Source organism: Alligator mississippiensis, chromosome 13, assembly GCF_030867095.1.
Source record: "Alligator mississippiensis isolate rAllMis1 chromosome 13, rAllMis1, whole genome shotgun sequence".
In the NCBI taxonomy this organism is placed as follows: Eukaryota; Metazoa; Chordata; order Crocodylia; family Alligatoridae; genus Alligator; species Alligator mississippiensis.
In genome coordinates this window covers 54212471-54233660 of record NC_081836.1, presented here as the reverse complement: position 1 = coordinate 54233660, position 21190 = coordinate 54212471, and the positions used below count along the sequence as shown (strand labels likewise).

Genomic DNA, 21190 nt, shown 5'->3' with positions numbered 1-21190 from the left:
GTCACCCAGGGCAGATGCCAGCTAGGCATGGAACGCGCTTGTGGCAGAGAGCAACCGGGGCCGTGTTCGAAGGGAACTGCCGAGACTTTTGCAACTTGCTCCCGCTAGCAGCTCCCACAGCCACGTGATCTGCATCCCTCAGTCCTTATATCCCCGCCTGCCCTCACCCCCACGAAGCCTGAGTGCAGCTGAGAGCCAAGCCAGCAACGGAACCTGCTTCTGACCACGCACATCGCAAACTCCCCTTAGCACCAAGCAACAACTGGGGACAGGCAGAATATTGGGGCTGACCAAAGTCCCCATTGTCCCCCTCCCAGCAGCGAAGCAGAGGAGGGAACTATTTCCAGAGTGAAGCAAATACTCCCTGTTTGGCCACTTAAATGTTTGTATCACCCAGCGAGTACCCAGTGACCTGGGTGGGGTGAGCAGAGCCCACTGGGAATTAGCGGGTAAAGGAATGAGTCTGTGCTGCTGCTGCTGTGGGCCGGAGACATCTGGGCTGTGGCTGCACCTTGCCATTTCTAGTTTCAACCCTGCTGCTCCCCACTCTGTCCAGCCACCAGGCCTTTTCACGTTGCAAAGCCAGGACCCACTCAGCAAGGCAGAAGGCCCCGTCTGGACACGAGCTCCAGAGACACCAAGTGGCTGGGGAAAGGGTGTGAAGATGGGTGAAAAATCCAGCAGGATGGCTGTCTACTTCAGGCGGTGGCATTTCCTTTGTGGGACACTCGAGCAGAGCCTGAACAGGGCAGGGGCTGGGCCAGGTGGAGATGGCCGTGAGGCAGCTGACCACCCCCAGCGCCAAGGCACAGAGGAGAACCAGCGTGCAGACAGTGCCATAGCAATGAAGTTTGGCGCCCGGGGCAAAGCCCACAGCGGCAACCTGCCCTCACCCTGCACCCAGATCTGGGGGGCACACACCCTCCTATGCGTGCCCAGGAGTGCACGCAGCAGCAGCAGCAGGAGTCGCCCTCTCCCCATCCCCGTGCCCCCAAAATGAGCCGCTCGTGGCTCCATCCTACGCCCTACCTTGGCTGAGCAGTGCCTTTTGACATCCCTTCGCTTTGATGCCCGTGGCAGTCAGCCCACTCCCCACCTTGCCCTTTGCTACGGCACTGTGTGCAGAAGAGCACATTGAGATGTGCTCAAATGGATGCACACGTGCATCTGGCTGTCTGCATGATTGGGGCAGGGGGTCACGTACGCGGGAGGAGCTGCTGTGTGTGCATGGGGGGAGGAGTGGGGGTTACTTTTAGGAATTTGGGCTGAAGGTAGCCTGCCAGGCTCCTGCTCAGAGAGAAGAAAATCTGTGCAGAATACCTCTCACTTCCTCCTTGAGGGCTCAGGAGGGTGGGAACTGTGACTTGCTGGCTGCTATTTACAGAGGTAAGCTTCCCCTTTAAAACCTCAGTCACTGAAAGGGAGGAAAAGGGGGAGGAGTACGCCCCTGCCCCCTGCGCCCTCTAGTCATTCAGCAGAACAACTCTGCCGCGGGGAATCAGCCCGGCTCTAGCTCCCGCCACGGGGGCATCTGGAAAAGCAGGAGCCGCTGGAAAAGGAGCTGTGGGGTCCTGTGCCTCTGCTCTCTGGGGTCCCAGCTGTGAGAGGCCAGGGCAGGCAGGAGGCCTGGGCCTTGCCTGCTAGTGCTGAAGAAAACAGCAACTTCCAGTGACCCCCTGACTCCAGGAGCTGGGGATTGAAGGGAAAATACTGAATAGCACCAGAATTGCAGTAACAACCTGAGTGGGGGCAGCACAGGGACTGCCCAGCAGTACAGTCCCACCAGGCCCCTGCTTGCCCTCCTGGTAGGCCTGCAAAGGGTCTTGATTTTTTGCTTGTCTGAGACCCCATTTTCCCCCCAAGCCCACGTCCCACAATCCATGTCCGTTGCCCAGCTGCCGTGAATATGCACAAAGCCACAAAACAGCCTCCCACGGGGAGCACTGCATGCCTGCGGGCACTGGGAGGGGGCCAGCGGGCAGAGTCTTCTGGGACAGCGATCCATCTTTCCTCTTCGCCCCTAAATGCGCAATCCCAAAGCCTCCTCTGGCATCCATCAGGCCAGCGCTAAGTCCCGTCAGCCTCTGCGAGAGCTGGAGCAAGGCCTGCCAGCGCCCATCTCCAGACTGCAGGGCTGGAAGCCTCAGCGTGGGGCAGAGTCAGGCCTCATCGCCCAGCTGGGACCACATTTCTAAGCGTTGGGACCTGGTTTCCCGTCAGCCTTGTTCCCTGCAGTGGATGTAACCGAGGGAAGAAAGCAAAACCTCAGCCCGCTCTTTTCAGTTGAGTCATAAAATGAACGTTCTTATTAAAGGAGCAGCCAGTCCCTGGGGGCAGGACACCACAGCTCCCACCTGGGACCGTGTTACGGCCCCGAAACCCCACGGCTGGGGCTGAGGAGAGCACCGGCCCCCCGGCCAGCTCAGGGCAGCAGGAACTGACCGCAAATGGACTCAACATCCGCTCTGCTGCTCCGCTTTCTGCTCCCTGCCCTACCTGCCAATGTGCTGCCTCTCCTCGCCAGTCTGCTGCGTGCCACACACGGAGTCTCTGCGCTCGTTCTCTTTGCTTCGCCTGGGGGACGAAGTCGGGACAGTTTCCAGAACAAGGCTGCTGCAACGAGAAACCACCTGTTGTCTGCCCCAGAGCTTGTAGACAAAAGCAGAGAGCTGCCCCGCAAGCAGCCAGGCGGGAAGAGATGCGTCACAGCGGGTAGAAGGGCAAGGCCTTGTATTACACAGCCCAAGGCAACTCACCACACTCGGGGACAGCTGCCTGTAGGTGCAGAAATGCCACTGTCTCTCTCAACCACCTTCCCCAACACCCCATCTGAGAGGCTGTAGCAGCCATCCAGGCACAGGCAGCCCCACAGTGCGCCTCAGCCACCAGCAGGCATTGAAGCCCTGCTCCCCGAATCAAGAGCCGGTGCAAAGTTACCCAGATGGCACCAACTGGGAGGCGCACGAGGCAGAGAGGAGATAGAGCGCTTGGCTGCTAACGCCAGGGCTGCGCGCCAGCCATGAGAGCAAGCTCCAAGTGCTGAGGTCAGGTGCAGAGCAGGGGGTTAAACAGAGTGGAAAAAACCAACCTTGCTCTCCCCGCATGTGGTTCTGAGAAAGCAAGACGCAGTGCAGTCTCCCCCTTCCCCAGCCCTGGTCTGCAGACAAAGTCTCAGACACAGCTGCCTGCACTGAGTCACTTCTGAGAAGGACCCTGGCTGCCCGCGTGAAGGAAGAGCTGGGGCAGAATAGCCAAGGCCAGCAGGACCCGAGAGCCAGAGGGCTTGTTCTATGGGCATTCACACGACCAAATGCCAGGCAGGAGGGGCTTCCCCAGGTGGGCGAAGCACTTGGCAGGCGACGCCTGGAAAAGCAAGATGCAAAGCCCTGAGTCTGACTTCAGAGAAGCTGGCTGAGCTTGGTGCAATTGGTCCTGATTAACACAGAGGAATTTAGTCCCCTGGATGTCAGCAACTGCAGGCCAGCCCCTCTGCTGGGTGGACCATGCTTACACATTGCCCTGACACCCCCAGTGCGAGTTGCAGACCACCACGGCACGGTCTGCATGAAGGACGGGTTTTTAAATATGTAGCCATGGTGTCGATGGAAACACGGGGCCGGAGGGGTCACATTTATGCTTCATCACAGACTTGCCTGTTAGACTCCTTCCATGGACATGGGAAAACCAGAGGGTTTGGCAGCTCCCAGCAGCGCCAACATCACCTGCTCTCTGAAAATCAAGCCATGCAGTTCAGGCTTCATCAATCACCCGAGACAGCAACTCTGGGGTCACAGCTTGGCTGGTCACCTTGGTGAAGCGGCAAGGAGAACAGAGCTGAAGGCTCTGCAGAGCTGGAGATGCTAAGGCAGAGGAGGAGAAGCAGTATGTAACCGTGAGGGCATCGAACCTGGGACAGGGGCATTTAGAGGAGCGTGAGTGTGTCAGTACAGACGTGGGCTGAGCCTGCCACTCCCCTGGACTGAATCGCACCCCCGGGAGGGAACAAAGGGTAGCAGATACCTCAGTTTCCCCACTGGTCATTTAATGGGGCAATGTAGATGTCTCAACATCTAGATCTACCCCAGCGAGGGGTGAAGATAAAGGGAGAGCGAACTCCACAACAGCCCATAGCCCAGGGGTTTGGCCATTTATTTAGCAGATGGAAGAGCCAGCTGCGAGTCCCTGCTCTGAGCCCAGCAGAGTGGATCAGGCGAGGGAGCCCTGCCCAGTTTCCTCCCGTCCCTCCACCAGAAAATCCCTCCATCCTGGCTCTGAGAAGGCTCGCAACTAAACGCTGATGGACGTTTCCCCTTCTTTTCCCATGGGAGGCATCGGGTGTAGTGAATCAGGATTTTCTGAAGAAGTCAAGTGCTGCCCTTTCTGGCCAACTTCTCTGTTTCAGAAGTGCATTACGTGGCTGAGTCAAGGGAGATGATGACGTGGGGTACGGTTTAAGATCTCTTCTGTCCGTTCAGACCGGGACACTGGCAGGCCAGAGCAGCATCCTGGAGGGATTATCTGGAGCTTCCTCACATGCTCTTTAGAACAACTGTGGTAGCAATTAGCACCCCAAATTCATCAGGGGTGCAGCACGTGGTCCAGGGCGTACTGGGACAAAGGAGTGTTTCATATCTGATGACAGCAGAGTCGTACTGGAATGGGTGCACAAGACCAACCAGTGCTTGACCTCCCTTCTGAGTCTTAGGACGAGGCTACCCTAGATGTTCTTTGGTTGACGGTTTTCCACCATTGCTAGGAATCCCCTTACTGCAACAGCGCTCCAGACAAGCTGCGGATGCAACCAGCATAGTAAAAAACACTCCTACAGTCACCCTTTGACTAGTGTTTGATGATGTGATAGTCTTCACCATACAGTGCATCCCCTGCTGCAGTGGCTGGTGCCTTCTCTACGCTAAGGGCCAGATGTCCAGATGAGCACAAATCAGGGCTGGTTAGGAGTGAGGGCTCAGTGTCTGTAGACATGCAAACGATGAAGTGCCAGCATATGCGCTCCACAACATGTACTTTAGTTCCTGGGTTTTGTAGCACTGATAAAACTTCCCATGCATTGAAAATGGCTTCCTTTGGCAGCTCTCTCCATCAACGCTTAATGGGCTTAATTAGGGCTCACATCTCCTTGTTAAGCACCAAAGTAAGTGGCATCTTGGATTCCGAGTTCTTTTGAAAATCTGGCTGCAATTGCAGGCACTGATTACTTGACAGTCTGGTGCCCCCAGGCGAAGCAAAGAGAATGAGCGCAGAGACTCCGTGTGTGGCACACGGCAGACTGGGAAGGAGAGGCAGCACATTGGCAGGTACGGCAGGGGGCAAAAAGCAGAGCAGCAGATCAGGCTGAGAGCACATGGCAGGAAGCAGAAAAAACCCCAACACATAGGATAAGGGCAAGAGGTTGGATGGACACTTGGGGTGGGTGTGAGACTAATTTGTGGCACACCTGCTGAAAAAGCACAGCAAGAATTTCCCCCACCACCACTGCTCAGCCATTCCCTAAAAGCAAGTCTCATAAAAAGAAAAAATAATTAGCTCCCAATGAAGGGGCACCAGTGCACAGACAGACAGACCCCACCGAGACATCATGATAGCACAAATCTCCCCAAGAATTTGGTCTGATCCATTTGAGATGTTTTCCACGTGCATTGACCAATCTCCGCGAGGACGCAGACCACCTGTAGGAGCCTAAGTTCATGGCTGACTTTGCCTGTTGTCGCTGTTCGTCTTGCAGAAGCACGAGGTTTCTGCCACCAGGCCTGGTCTGACCCACCATCCACAAGTCAATACAATTTGTGGGAGTATAACTTGCACAAAAGGATCATTTGCATTAAGCATCAATGGGGAGAAACCCCAGGAAGCACGTGGCCCAGGCTCTAATCAAATCGAACTCTAATAATAAACCGCCTGAGTAATGAGCAGGCTCAGAGACCAGGGTCACAGTGAGATGGCAGAAGCTGAGGTAGACTAAACTCCGCCAGGAGGCTAAACGTGAGTTACCTGCTTGATTTTTCCTGTATTGGGCAGCATGGGATGGGGCTGGGCTCTGGTAGGACTGGGAATGGAAGAGGACCCAGGGATGACCTGCGGGGCAATGTGCTTGGCGAGATCACAGGAGGTCTCAAGGTGCAGTCTGTCTCACTTTGCAGCTCACCATCTTACAGCCCTGGGCAGGATCCTAGAAAGAATGTACCGTGCGGTCACAGCAAGGTGCCCCGAGGGATGGAGGGGGGACACCGTTCTCACTGCTTCTCAGGCTGCAGGAACCAAGGACAACCCAGGGCTCAGCTCTCTCTGCCCTCTATCTGCTCTCCTCACAAGGGAGGGATGGCATCACCCCAGCGTTGTGCTCAGCCCCGATGCCAGGGGGGTGCTCAGGTCCATGTGCTGTTGGTGTCTCTTCTGGATGATGCAGTGCCCAGTGAGCTCAAGGGGACTTGTCTGGAAGAGGACAGAGGGGGAGACCAGGGAGGTGGGACACCTGGGCTCTAGCCCCAGCTCTACTCGGAGAGAAGGACAAAGCACTGCAGAGGTCAAGAACGGCTGCTGGTTGCTGTGGTTGAACCACCGAGTCGAAAGCTGCCGTACAGAGTCAACCATGTAGCAGGTTTCTGGAACTGCGAGTTCTTGCAGGGGGGGAGGTGGGGGTTGTGATGCTGGAGCTCATAGGCACTGGGAAGGGGTGGGATGCTGAACTCCCTGGCTAGGCTGCAGACTGAAAGCCCCAGCTGGGTGACCAGGCGGGATAAACAAGCCCCTGTTTGGCTGCTGCTGAACAAGCCGCTTCAGAGAGAAAAGACCAGAAAGAGATTCCCCCATCTCCCACAGAACGACAGGGCAAGCTGGGGGCTTGGCTTTAGAGACTGGCAGCTGGGCTCAGCCACATGCTCGTGGCTTCATGTCCCAAGGAGAGGCCTCATTTCTGGTTTGGTCTTGGACCTGGTACAGTCATGTTCATGCATGCAGCCCCACGTGGTGCTGTGCTCACGGTCAAGACAGCTGGCTTCTCAGCCAGGCTCAGGGACCAGCTCCCGCGTGGTGGAGTCCAGCCAGCACAGCTCATGGTGTTAGTCTCATGGAGTCCAAACTCCTCCCTGGGGACCATCTTGTCACAGCACCTAGCAGATGCTAAATGCGAACAATGGTGGTTGCAGGGAAGTACAGGAAGCCCGATTCACACCCTCCCTACCCACCCATCCCCTTACGCAGTGCATTGCACAGGCACCATCGACAGGGAGAGACTTGACCCCTTAAATGGGGGCAACTATTGGGACTTAGCCCAGCCTCATCACACCAGGGGCCTCATACCCCTGAGGAGGGGCTGCTCCTCAGGGAGTGGCAGGACAGGACCCCAAGGTGCTCAGCTGCAGGGTGCTGGCCTCCTGGGAGCCTGTGAGTGTGAAAGAAAGGGGAGTATGGCCTTGTCGCTACTGCAAGTCCAGGGGTGTTAGGGGAACCCCGTCCTGCAGGGCTGGCCCTGGAGGGGGCTGTTTGGCAACACTGGGGGGTCTGATGTTAGACGCTCCAGGCAGATCCCCAGCCACAAGTTTCCCCTTTGCTTCGTGCCCTGGAAAAGCCAGCATGGACAAGGCTTTTGTATTCAAGTGCTCCCTGGTGCTCCACTGACAAAGTGCCTGGTGTCTGCCCCATCCTTTCAGTGTGAAATTGTCAACCCTTCGCTGGACTGCCCTGTCCTTTTTTGCCACTTTTAACCTCAGTCACATCCAGTGGAAAGCTGGGAGCCCTCCAGGGCCACAGGCATGCTGCAAAAGCTTTGCTGGCTAAGAGAGATGCTGGCCCTGCTGTGCGTAAGGGGCATACACGGGCTCCTGGTGCTGTCTGTCCTCACGGCAAGGTGCTGTGGTGGTAGACAGGACATTGCCCCGCGGGGAGAAGCCCAGGGCTTACAGCCATGGTCCTTGCTCTGTTACTGCGGCATATCCGTGCCAGTGTGCGGCCAGGTCTGAGCCAAGGGTGTGCAGTGCTCAAGGAGAGGGTTTCATGCAGGCTGGGTTTTGCCAGCTTCTCTCACACGTATGTGGGGCCATGCAGTGTCCTGTGGATACCGCAGGCAACCCCTGTCCACAGAACCGGAGAGGCCACATGCCAGGGACCCATGGCTCACAGCAAGGGGAAGGGGCAAAGCAAAACCAGAGCTCACTAATGCCCAGGAAGCCGCTATTCATCTCCCTGAAAAGAGCCTCATTTACAGGGTGCTGTGCATTAAAAAGTCCAGCAGCTTGCTGTGCTCCTCACTGAGAGCAAGGCCATAGCCCAGTCTTGGGCACCTCTTGCAGCCATTGCTGCCCCCGCTTTTCCCCGGCTCGTCTCTCCTGTGCACCATCTTCTTGACAGGCCCTCGGTCACCGGAGTTTCCATTTCACGGGGTGTGTTTGACACTTCCCCAAGGGGGTTTTGTTCTGAGTCAGGCAGGAATGAATCTGGGTGAAAACGTCAATAGAACAGGAGGTTTTTTTTCTGAAATTGACGTTTTTCAGAAATCCCATTTCAAAACAGCGATGATGCCCTGCAGATGTCAGAGCATGCCTTCCCGGGGGGGTTTCCATGGGCTCCGCTAGGAGGTCAGGGAAGACTGTGCTTTGGTAGAGACCGGCAGCAAAAAAAAGCCCTGCCTCAAGCAAACCCTTGTAGCCACACTTACCTCCATCTGTCTCCCTGGCTGCTCCCCCTGTACCGTTCCCTTCCGCTACATACCAACTCCTGTGTCTCTGAGCCCTGATCAGGATGGGATGGCAGCAGCTGCAGTGTCAACTGGGTAGTCCTCCCCAGTGATACAACTCGGACAGTCCTACGGAGAACAAATAAAAGGGTTGGGAGTCTAGTCCCTCCATTTAACTCTGTGGTGATCCACATTCAGGGGCCTCAGTGGTGCCTAGACTGACACTGGTCAGGGCCACACAAGCTTCCCCAAGGAAGTGGGTCAGTGCCCATGACCCAGGCAGCTCCCTAGCAGAGGCCAGGGTTGCCAGCTCTGGGACATCTCCCTATCTTCTTTTCCCTTCTGTTTTGCAGACGTCCCTTTGCTGGGTGCAAGGCAGGAGGCCATGAATAATTGCACAGATCAGCAGTACTGGGACAAGCTCCTGTGCCAATGCACCTCCTGCCGGCTTGTTTGCAAAGGGTCCACAGTCGAGCGATGCACTGCCTTCTGTGGTGAGTGCTCGGGGAGCCAACTGGCTGGGCTTGCAGACTGGCCGTGGGCACTGGAGAGGTCGGGCACTTGCCCCAGGGACACTGCTGCGCGATGCAGACTGGAGTGAAAGGCTCCGAGGAGTCTCAGCCCTTTGTATTGTGCCAGTGGCTTTGTCCTGCAGAGGATGGGGCCAAAAACACCGTGAAAAATAGCAGCTCTGAAGGAGCAGGTGGGGCTAGGGCTGGGGCTGGCCTGGGAAGTAGACTCAGGCAAAGCTCTCAGATGGCTCTAGCCCAGCAGGTTTTCAAGACAGCAGTGAGACAAAACTTCGTAGGAAGCACAATTCCCCTTCCTCCCTCCCAGCCATGCCCCTTCCACTACAGGCCGGGGCTTACTGCAGCCTCTGACTGCTCTCCCCTACAAGAGCCCCAAAGGAAGGAGTCTGCAGGGCAGAGACGTGGCTGTAGGGTCCTTGGGTCCAGTCCTCCCCTGAGAAACCTGCCTCTGAGCATGAGAACAGGGAGCTGGCAGCCACAGAGGCAGTGCGGAGCTGGGCCAGGAGATCGCCAGAGCCCGTGTCTGGATGGAGTCTCTCAGGGGTGTGGGGATAACTCTAATAACCAGAGCCCGGGGGGTCTTGGACCTGGCGGCTTGCTGAGGTTACCACTGGCAAAAGGGCTCTGTTACTAAAACCTGCCTTGTCCAGCGTGGCAGGGTCCTGCCAACAGCCAGCTGCCACATGGCACATGCCTGCCCCTGCGTCTCCAGCTGTGTGGCAGGGCTGACGCGCGCCCTGGGCAGGCACCAGCTGCAGCAGGCAGGGCAGGGTACTGGAGTGCCTGCACGTGCCTTCCACGGTGGCAGGAGCTCTGCTCTCTCCTGCAGAGGTGAGCGACGGCAGGCTGCAGGGAGGGCTCTGGCCGCCCCGGGGGAGCTCTGGGAGAAGGTTGTGCTGGTGGGGTGGTGCAGGACTCTCCCCGGCCACTCTCTTCTTGCTCTGTTAAACCATTCCCTTTCCCAGCGATTCAGCCCGTGGCTGAAGACCACAACAAGAGATCTGGTCCCTGAGACTGGAGAGTAGGAGCTAGGTCCTCCAAAGTCCAGAGTGAGGATGAGGTATCCCAAGGTTTTAAACATGAGCCTTCCTTTGTCCTTCTGCCACTGGCGGGCTCAGGCTGGGCTTAAACAAAAGGCAGAGGCCATCTTATCTTCACCTGGCGCCAGGGCTGGGCCTCAGGTGGGAGGAACCAGCAGACACCAGGGTAACGTTTCAGGAGTTGGCAGCGCTCGTGCTGCTCGGAGCATGCTGCCTCCGACCAGCAGAGCTGGGCTCCAGCGTCGCAGGAGCTCCTCTTGCGACGGGCTCAGCAGAGCGTGTTTGTCTCCCTCCCGCCCGCAGCCTCCATGGAATGCAGCGAGCGCGCCGGCTCCTACTACGACGCCCTCCTGAGAAAATGCATCAGCTGCTTTGACATCTGCGGGCGGCACCCCATCCAGTGCATCTCCTTCTGCGAGAGCGGTGAGGCTGCCGCCAGCCCTGGCTATGCTCTGGGCTCCGTTGGGTGGAGGTGGGGGTGCCAGGGGCTGTACCCAGGCAGGCTTTGCTGGTGTCTGCCAGCCTGGGTGGGAGTGGCAGGGGCGACCCCACTGGGAGGTGGGTGCATGAAGAGTCCTTGCAGGTCTCACCCAGGGGGAGAGGGGCTGGTTCTGATATGATTACTGCAAACCGCAACGCCTCTAATCACTTCCACACCCTCCCTGCGTCTGCTTCCGACCCCTCCAAGCACCAGTGCAATTTAGCCCCTCTTGCCCAGTGCTGGGAAGCGCTGATGTGCTGCTTGTCCCAATGACTTTCAGATAAGCTGGTAACTACCTCATCCACTGTGGTTGCTGTGGAGCGGAGGCCATGCAGTGACCAGGACCAGTGGCTTGTGCTCTACCTGCTGCTGGGCCTCTGCCTCTGCATCCTCATCTGCTCTTTGCTGCTGGGCTGGACCCACTTCAGGAGGAAGGGGGAAGTGGTCTCCTGCCAACCAGGCCCCAGGCCATGCCACAAGAGAGAGGATTCATCCAAAGGTACGTGCCAGCTGCTGGAGGGCAGGGGGACATTGTGGCAGAGTCCAAGGGCAGAACAGGGCACAGCTGAAGCCTGACACAGGCAGGTAGCTAAGGGCTGGCTCTTGCACCACATCTGGGGTGGGTGGAGGATACAGGTGCTCTAACTACATCTGCTCCTAATGCCAGCAAGCGTCTTGGACATAGACTTACAGCCAGGAGGGACCCTTAATGCTCCTCTGAGCTCCTACGTAACACAAGCCAGAGAACTGCCCCAGCACTGTGCTCAGGGATATTTGCTATGACAGCAGTCCAGGAGCTTGACTGTGAATCCCAGATTGCAGATACCTGGGAGGGCAGCACCAGAGGGGGAAGCACTGGCCTGGGACCACCAGCTTGGGATTCAAATCCTGGACTCCCTGTGTGATGTCAGGCATGTCACAGTGTTTAGATGCCTTTCCTCGCAGCACATATCCCATCTCCCTGGGTTCCTGTATGGAGGCTCCAATAATACAGCACTGAGGGCCATGCCAGCTCGCAGATCTAGGTCTAACCCTGGGCTCTGATGCTCAGTTCTGGCCCAGACACAGACTTTCTGGACCTCAGTTGTTCCTGTGCCAGCCTTCAAGATCTCTGGCTCTCTCCTGGAGCCCTTTGCTCTGCTAGTCACTATTAAGGGAGCTATTTGCACAGGGCATGGCCTAATCATCAGTGTTCAATGAATGAGGTGCAACAAAAACCTCTTGAGAGAGTCAAGGAGGTGGTTTGTGGCTCGCCTTGGAGAACAACCAGGGAAACCCCCCCAAAGATGAGCAATTACATGTTCAGGCTCCCACCCCTCCATAGTTGATGCATGTGCCTGACACAAATGCTGCCACAGCTCAGTGTGCAGCAGACTCACACACGGCCTGGTGCTGCCATAATCAGGTGAGCATTGCCCTTTGCTCTGCTACTGCCCTGAGCATACAAAGCTTTCAAGCACTTTATACAAACATTAATAGATTGAGCTGCGCCACCCAGGTGAGGTCCATGTTATAGCTGGGCATTAAAGATTTGGAGACGTTTAATCCTGTGGTAAAGACTCCAGGGGTAAGACAACCTCAGCCCCCAGGCTGCGAGCTCCAAGTTCTCCTCCCCAGGAAATCCAGCCCATGGTTCTGCAGCAGCCCAATGGTTAGGTGATGGCAGTGACTGATGTGTGCCTGGCTGGCACTGCTGGCTTCTCCTTCTGGTGGCTGGCACCGGCTGGCCGACAGCTGGTCCCGTCCCAGGGATGAGGAGTTGTAAAGAACAAGCCTGTCTCTTCCTTTCTAATTAAGCAGCCAGGCAGCCATCAAGAGCCTGAGCTCTAATAATGGTAGCAATCCCGTTTGCTCAGTCTGGGCAGCTCGCAGGAGGACTAGCATTCACTTGGCAGGGACCCAGCTGAACAATGGCTTCTTGGTCCCTTGTAGCAGGCCGGATGGGGCAGCTGCTCCATCTGCCCAGCTCCCAGGGCCTTCAAAGGCAGAGCCAGGTGCTGGGTGGTGGCCATGCCAGGCCCCAGAGCTCCGGCTGAGCTGCGAGCAGGCTTGTTTGCAGGAACATGGGGCCTTGCTTTGAACCCTGCCCCTGCAGAGCACCATGGTAGCTCCTGGGGGCCTGTGCCCTCACAGAGCAGGAAGGTCCCTGTCCTGAGAACCAGGCTGCAGAGAGAAAGCTTGTGCCAAGTAAAGCCACTGCAGAGGTAGGGAAGGGGATGGGACTATGACAGACTCGCAAAGTCACAATGTTTTTGGAGACTGGCCAATGCAGGACTTAGATGGCCCAGGTTCAACTACCTACTCTGCCAGACTCCCTGGTGTGACCTTGGGCAAGTCACTTAGTTTCCCTGTGCCCCCATTCCCTGGCTGCAGCCAAAGGGAGGGAGAAGCAGAGCACTCCTGCTGGGGGCCCGAGGGGGAGAGGATGGTGATTCTCGCTCTCACAGGCTGCAAACACACCACGAAGCCTGCCGTGGCCTGGGCCAAGCAGAAGCTGATGCCCCAGGACGAGCTTTGTTCACCCCACCAGCACAGAGGGGCTCTGCTGGGTCCTAGGCTGTTCCCACAGTGCCAGGTCCTCCTTTCCAGCTGTTCACTCTGTTTCCTATACAGCTTTTGCCTTGTGGTGCTCTTCCACGCAGGCAGCAGCTTTAGGGCTGCTCTACACATGGTGGGGCGGGCAGGGGGCCCAAGGTTGCAGAAGGGAGGGGAGGAAGCCACAAGTCCCCCTCTGACTCCAGAGGCGGCAGCCGCAGCCAGACATGACATGACTTATCGTTCCCTGTCCTGTGTTTGCAGATCGTTTAGTGGAAGCGGGAAGCGCTGGAGATGGATTTGCTGGAAGCAGGATACCAGAGCCAGTGGAGACCTGTGGCTTCTGCTTTCCTGAGCAAGGGGCTGCCACACAGGAGACCAGCCCATGTCACAGTAGCTTCTACCATCTAGGAGCAAGGGCTGCTGTCCCTGCCCCTGAGGACGGCCACTTCAAAATTATATGCTCTCCATCGCAAGAGAAGACGCTCACAGCATGAACTCACAGTCGGGCTTCTGTGTGGTTGCCAACAGCCTAACTGCTGGGAAGAAAGCTACTTGCCCTTAATTTCTGCCCTGTTTCCAATAAGCACCACTATACCTTGCCTGCCCATCAGTCACACTCCCTTTCGTACTATGGAGTGGGACGGGCAGCCCATCACTGCTATTCTCCACAATGGAAATAAAAGTCTCATGATTATACTCAGGAAACCTCTTGCTTCCTTTCCCATTTGGCAGCCTCCATCTGCTTGTGGGTCAAGTGAATCAATCTTTCAGTGCGGCTCCTTCTTCAGGCACCCATGTCACAGGTACTGCCCCTTGGCCTCTGCAAACGAAGGACGAGGGACTGCTAGGGACCCCGCTTGTAAGTCAGGCAGTAGGGAGCGAGCTGAGCAGCTCCTAACTCACGGGCAGGGAGGAACAGGAGAGACTTTGCTTGGTTTGGGGCTGGCCCTGCAGGGGAAGAGGTACTTTTTTGCCAGCGTAGGGCAAAGCAGTGAGGGTCTTCCTCCCCTTCAGACAGGGCCTCTTGGTGAGGGGGGACATGGCCCACACAGCCAGGCTCCCTTCGGCAGGATTTTCAGTGGCCCACAGACCAATGGTGACCAGGGACAATCACATCCCTGCATACTTCCACCCCTGAGCCCACGGCCATCAGTGTACCAGCAGAAAGTTGCTTATCCCCAGCCAGTCACTGGTACACTGTAGTGCTTGACATTTCCATCCCTGTTCTGCATGAGACGCCTCCACACCTTGAAAACTTTGCCAAGGCTTGAAGCATATAGGGATTTTTAAAAGTTCTATTTTAAAATAGCTTTAAATGTCTCAAACTGTTGTCTTCTAGTTACAGATCACTTTTTCCGGCCTTTCTCTTCCTCCAGCCTCCAACCATTATTGCCTTCTGGGCTGGGGTCCAAACTTCAATAGAAGCCAATCATTCTGGTTAAAGAAAATTCAGTAATGCTGTCTTTACAATGCATGGATGGTATTTGGCAGGATTCCAAGAAGCCAGTGATGGCCACACGGGCTGTGCTGACCAAAGCAGCGCGTCTTGTAGCTTCAACAGAAGCATCTTGGAAGCAGAGGAAGCTCAGTAAGGAACGGGGCAGGGAGGGGAGCCCGGCCGTCAGGTCAGGAGCTCCATTTCCAGTATGCCGAGATGGGATTCGTGGGGAGGTGGCTGGTTCAGCAGGCCGACTGGTATATGACAAGACAGGTTGCAGCGACTGCAGCTCTCAGCCACGATAGTCTGAAATAGGTTGTCTAAATTGCTGGGCTCACAGATCTATAGAGTAGTGCTTCAAATGCAAACCTGTGTAGAAATTGGTTCAATATTTAGTTAAGAGCACTGCTTGATTTGTGTTCCTGTCTCTGGCCTTGCTAGCTGACTACACAAAAGAGACATCAGTCCTTAGAGGCACCGGGATTTATGAGCACAAAGATGAATGGTGTTGGGACAACTCTCCCAAGGCCAAACATTTTCAGAAGAGCCCAGTTAATTTAGGTGCCCCTGTTGTGGTTACCCAATCTTAGACATCTTCAAAAGGCCTGGCTTTCAGATGTGCTTGAAAGACCTGGTCCCTGTAAGGGCACGTCTAGAATCCATCACTTTGGAGAGGTCTTAGCTCCAACACTGAGGTATGTAGGTTTTAAAACCTCATTGGGACGAAAACGGTGTCTAGGGCTACATGAATCTTACACTGTGAGGATGAGAAGCCACCTGCCTTGAAGAGACTTGCTGGGGACTCTGCCTTGTAGAACTGAGTGCGAGGAGAAACACCAGGAAACCAAGCTCAGGAAACTCAATATTTGTCATGAGAAAATTACCACCATCTTTAGACAGCTAGAAGAAAGTGCAAGCGAGGGGTTATAATACTGCCAACAAGTGCCACCTTTTAAAAAAAAACAACAACACATAATACATCTCTAAGAAACTGTTTTAAAATATTCCACCTGGTTAGTATCTTCCTGCACTGAATGGGACTCGTCTTCTTGGCACTGCCACGTCAGTGCCCCAGGCGGTACTGTTGCGGACAGGATAACCTCAGGACACAGAGCAGAAACCGGCCAAAGCTGGAGAGCTGAGGGTGCGTCTACATGAGACACTAAATGCGCAGTAAACTCATTCTACTGCGCATTAGCACATCATGGCAACAGCCGTGCTATTGTGTTAATGTGCAGTCAAATGAGTCTACTGAGCATTGATATCACTAAAAAGGTGTGCGCCGGCACTACTACAGCACATTGAGTTAATACTTCTTATTACAGGTACTAAACTTAATGAGCAGCAATTAGAGCGCATTAATGCATGTGTAGACGTGCCCTGAGTGGCTTTGAGGTGAGGCGAGGACTCCAGCTACCACATATCCTGGGGTGACAGAGGAGTTTCTCATTAGCCCTAAATTTTCATCATCCTGAACTGCCCCCTGAAGGGCACCAGGATGTAGTTAAGATATCTTGCTACAGCGCCAGAGGCATAATGTAAAGCCTTGCTCAGGGCCCTGCTGAGGGCTGCCCCCCACTCAACCCAGGTATTGGCAGGCACTTGGCCATTCAGGCTGGGGTGGGGTCAAAAGGCAGGCAGATGTGACACTGGCCACACTGCTGTCTGATGGCTTATCCAAGCTCACCTAATGAACTGCTTGGCTCTGGCAAACCCAAAACGGCACTCAGACTCAGAGCAGCAATCTCTGTCTCCACATTCTCCCATACAGTAGTTGAAGTCCCTGCAGAGGGATGCAATGGCAGGGACCTCTCTTCAATTGCACGGCATGTACCTTTAGGACAATGAACACAGAAGAAAGGTGAAGCCTTCCCAGACTTGCATCAAATCTCCTCTTCTCCAGCCTGGTTTCTCAAATCCGCCGACTGAGCCTTGAAATGCTGCCAGCCGAGGCACAGGGCCTGTCTATCAGGACGATGGCACAAACTGATGATGTTGTACTTTCCTGTTAAAAAATAACACACATTTGTGGGCCTCTTGCATGGGAGGGGCGGGCAGGGCTGTGTGCAACAGGGAGCATCACTCACATCATTGGGGCTTACAGGGAACGGGAGGTTTCTGTCTCGGTCAGCAGCTACAAGGGGAGTTGTTGGTCTTTGTGGAAGTCGTAATGGAGGAGAATGAGGCTGTTGAAGAGGGAGGAGGTGGATGTCCGGTAGCCAGCACAGACGGCAGCTCTAGGCCCAAGCAGTTTCAAACTGAGACACGGTGGTTGAAGACTAGGGCTGTTTCCTGGCAGTTAATGACGGGCTGGAGGATGATGCAAAACTAGCTGGTCGCTGCTTGCCAGGAAGAGCTCGGCCTGCAGGTCATTATTGCTATTTCTTACCCGTGTGACATTTATAGACGAGGGATAGGAAGCTGCTCCCTTATGCAGTTTGTTTACTGAGCTTTGTTCAGCAGCATCTGGAGCGCAGAACTGAACTGCTCAATGTTCCTCCATGCACAGTGGAGAGGATACGCGAGGTCCCCTGCAAGGTACGGCACCTCTTGCTGTCTCTGTGGATAACGACCGCGCTGGGGAGAGGTGCTTCATGAACAGCCCTGGAGAATGAAGCAATGACACGACGCGAGTGCAGGATGGCCCTGCACGCCCGGGCCAGCATGGCTCGATACCCCAAGCCATGGAGACTATTCCGGCCTGAGCAAGGACTTCTGTCCCCATAAGGCTCGTTTTGGCTGCCCTGCCAGCAAAGGGCGATGTGGGTATCCCCCGGGATTTGTTTTGTGTGCAGGCACTTCTGTTCTGAGAACTAGATTGAGACCACAGAAATTTCGCTTGGCGTGAGCCTAACAGAGATCAGAGGGTAGCAGCTTTCAGCTGATCATCAACCCAGGCCAGGTATGAATTGGCCACCGAGAAACGAAACGAGCCGTCTCCCAAGACGCGGCGCTCGTAACGCTTCAAGGCCAGCAGCTTAGCTTAGCTTAGCTCAGCTCAGATGCTCCGGGCTCTCTCTCACAATGCCCGGGGAAGTGATCCTAGTCACTGTGGGGAAATAGCTCCAATCCTCGCTCCCCGGTGTCTGCCAAAAGAGGCAGAGCCTTGTAAGTGAAATAAATAACCAAAAAAAAAAAAAATCTCAGCCGGAGATCTCCACCCCCCGTAAGCAGTGCAGTTGCAACCAGGATCTGTCTCAAGGGGGCTGAAGTGCTCATTAACAGCTCAAACAAAGCAACATTAAAAAAAAAACGGTTAGCATGACAGCACACGCTGCTCGACTCTCGCGAGCCAAGTCCCCCTGTTCGCAAGAAGGCCGGATGCTGTTCTCATTCATTCATTAATTCAGAGTCCACTTGCCCTCTGGCAGGCCTCCCTCCCGTTACCAAGCAACCCGCGCAGTAGAGCGGCCCATGCTGTAGCTGCTATTAAGTGCTAGCTTTTCTCTGGCACTGGCTGCGACGGAGGCAGGGAGAACAGCCGTGCCCTACAATAGAAGGCAGCCTGCGTTGCTGCAATCCTGGAGACCGCAGAAAAAAGCCTGTCAGGCGCCAAGCTATTATGATAAATGGGAAGTGAATGTTGCACATGCCCTCCCCCTCCCCCCTTTCTATGGGAATTTAGTACAAACAATCATTGTATCAATATTGAGGGGAAAAGGAACACAGAATAAGCCCTCAGCCCGATAGGCAATGAGAGAATGGGATATTTGCAAACGCCAAGTACAAACAATTAGACGCGTTAATGCAACAGACTCGAGAGAACCAACAGAGTCTGCATCCAGGCAGCTGCGGCTACCTAATTACAGCTGGCCGCGCACGGCAGAACCGACTTCCTCCGAGTGAGGTTAGCAACGTACCCGTCTAATAGGAACGGAGGCAGCGGGAGCTCGCAGCGGCCTGCTCGGCTCGCTTGCTCGCTCGCCAAAGTGAATTCGGCTAAATTGAATTAAGGCCACTTTCATTCTGAATCAGGGCAAGGACGGATGAACAATTACTGCAGCGTAGACGTGGGCGAGGCTGCATCGTGCGTCGTCTACTCTGTGCTGATGGCCTGCGCGCGCGCGCCTGCCCCACAAATTTGTGTGGGACGGTTTGGATAGGGAAGACCCTGCCTTGGGCTGGGGCTGGGACTAGAGGTCCCTTGCAACCTGACTTCTTTATGAGTCAAAGTGGAAGCCTCCTTCTTCAAGGGAGACGTTACTGCTTCCATTCACCGAGCGGGGGGAGAGTGCGCCTGGCCAGTAGCTTCAGAGCACTTTATGCCCAGTAAAGTCCAGCCCCTTTTTCTGCATAGCAAAAATATGCACATGCCCCTACCTTAAAAGCATCTAGACAAGGATTTAATGCAGTGTAATTAAGCCCCTTTAAAAATTACACCTGCAGTTAATTCAGATTAACCTTCCCGAGGGTCCCTCTATAAAACCCCTGTGTTTTGTAACCGAAAGTACAAGGCGCCTTGAAGAAATGGACTGAAATGATGATCTCCCCCTAGTCAAGAGGCCGGGGGAGAGGGAAGGGGTCAACAGACGGCATAGTAAGGGTCTCTGGCCTTTATTTTTGCCTCATGTACAAAGCTATGTCAACACCAGCAGCTAAGCGTGATGTGCCGTGTTGCACACGCTGCTTCCACCCAGTCACTGGGAATTTCTTCTGCTGCTTGGTCAGGGCAGTGCTCAGCACGCAAGGGGCAGGTTGAGCTGCTTTCCAGAATGCGTTTAAAGTCAGGAGTCGAAACAACAGGATAATTAGCTGTGGGCCGGTTTCGAGGCAGGCATCACTCAGCCCGTGCCCTTATGAAGCACCGAAGGCCTTGCTGGGTTTCCCAGGAGCTGACGTGGAGAAGCAGCAGTGGGGGCAAGACAGCAGCAGGGATCCTCCTAGTTCTCTAACATACGTGTCTGGAACAGGAGCTTAACATCTTTTATGCAGAGGCAGAGACAGCACAAGGCCTAGTGAGGCAGAGATTTTTACAGGGCGCTGGTTGTCACAGCGGTGGCAATCCTGCCACTCCCCCGTCGTCATGATTTACTATTGCTGGAGGTATCAACCAGCCTTTCTGCAGAGGATGCAGGGACCGACCTTCCAGCCAAAAGCAGCTTTCTGCTTGCTTGAAACTCTAGATTCAAATGAAGCACAGCCGTGAAAGGCACCCTCCCCCCACTCCTTGAAAAATACATGTCATCACAGATCTGCTAATGCCAAGGATGTGCCTTCCCCTAGCACATAACAGAGAGCATTAAGGCTGGTTCCACAGAGCTGGCTTTGTCTCCTGAGCCCTTTCCTTGCACGCGATGAACACGTCGGACGGGGCTTGCTCCCGCAGATGAACCTGCGCCAGCAAGAACACAATTCCTTCCTTCGCCTTCGGCAGCAGGAAAGGAAAGGGAGGGCTAGGCTTTCGGCGTCACAAAGCCAAGGATGCCTTTCTGCCACAAGGTGGTGCCCCGTCTTCGGTAACATCCAAGGTGGTGGCTCAAGCTGCATCAGGAACCAGCTAAGGAATAACGAGAGGCTGCTTCTTTTCTTCCACTGCGAGCTTGCTGCATTATTAAAAAGGTAGCAGAAGCTGTCGTCAAGTGTCTGCACAATAAGCACACGCGGTTCTGGATGCGTGCGCGCACGATCCTTTACACTCCATCTGCAGTTCTTTCCTTTGCTACGACAACTCTGCAGCACCCACTTAAATGCGATCGTCACCAAATAAAGTCTGAACTCCTCCAAGCTGGAGGATGGGGTAGACAGGTTAAGAAAGCCCAGTGTTCTACCTGCCAAGCAGGAACCGTGCTGCCTGCTGGCCCCAGCACCTTCAGGTTTGCTTCCCGTATTTGGCTGGTGGGTGCACTAGATGCTAGCTGGTTCAAATACACTTCTGAGCTTCTGCCGCTGTCAGTGGGTGTTGCAGAAACCTCTTGCACTACAGAAGGGCTGGCTTGTTGTCCTCCTCTGGGCACGTGAATCAACAATGGGAATCCAGTCTGGTGTGGAGCTTCAGTTGCAAGATGCTCATTCCAGAAATAGCTTTGCTTAGTCTCCTCCCATCCCCTCCGCCGAGTACACCACACTGCTCTCCAGATCTGTCCTATGCAGGTAGGCACAGGTGAGTTGTCTCCAGATGACAGGGGTCGGTTTAACCTTTTCTCATTCTCCAGTTAGCTGTGCAGACAAGCTCTCTTTGCCTTGACCACCCCAGTCCAGGCTGCACCCGACAAGGAGAATCTTTTGCTGCTGCTGCCAACACGTCCGAGTACATATGCAGAGATAGAACAAGACCTTTTCCATGTAGCCCTTACACAGAAATACAGGGGCTAAAGCTTGACCAGACCAAGGTTTGTAAAACCCACTGCGCAGGGGAGGGGAGAGGGGCAAAACCATTTTTATTACTGTTTTCAAGCTTTGCATTGCGAAGGGTTAAAAGGTGAGCAAACCCTTTCCCCCTTGGACTGCAATTCAATTTATGTCCCAGCCTCCTGG

At 55.0% G+C, this 21190-nt stretch overlaps 1 protein-coding gene across 1 annotated transcript; it reads left to right on the top strand.

Annotated features, from left to right (window-relative positions):
* The first annotated feature begins 10367 nt into the window (after positions 1-10367).
* Positions 10368-14003, top strand: TNFRSF13B (TNF receptor superfamily member 13B). The gene is made up of 3 exons (XM_019494623.2): positions 10368-10682; positions 11021-11239; positions 13540-14003. The coding sequence occupies exons 1-3, from the start codon at positions 10568-10570 to the stop codon at positions 13770-13772; spliced, it is 567 nt and encodes a 188-aa protein (XP_019350168.2). The 5' UTR covers positions 10368-10567; the 3' UTR covers positions 13773-14003.
* Positions 14004-21190: the final 7187 nt, after the last annotated feature.

Bases quoted from the DNA above. Each gene is read 5' to 3' on its own strand.
- TNFRSF13B (XM_019494623.2), top strand. From the start codon at position 10,568: ATGGAATGCAGCGAGCGCGCCGGCTCCTACTACGACGCCCTCCTGAGA. The intron at 10,683-11,020 runs GTGAGGCTGCCG...AATGACTTTCAG, and splicing joins CATCTCCTTCTGCGAGAGCG to ATAAGCTGGTAACTACCTCA. The intron at 11,240-13,539 runs GTACGTGCCAGC...CTGTGTTTGCAG, and splicing joins GAGAGAGGATTCATCCAAAG to ATCGTTTAGTGGAAGCGGGA.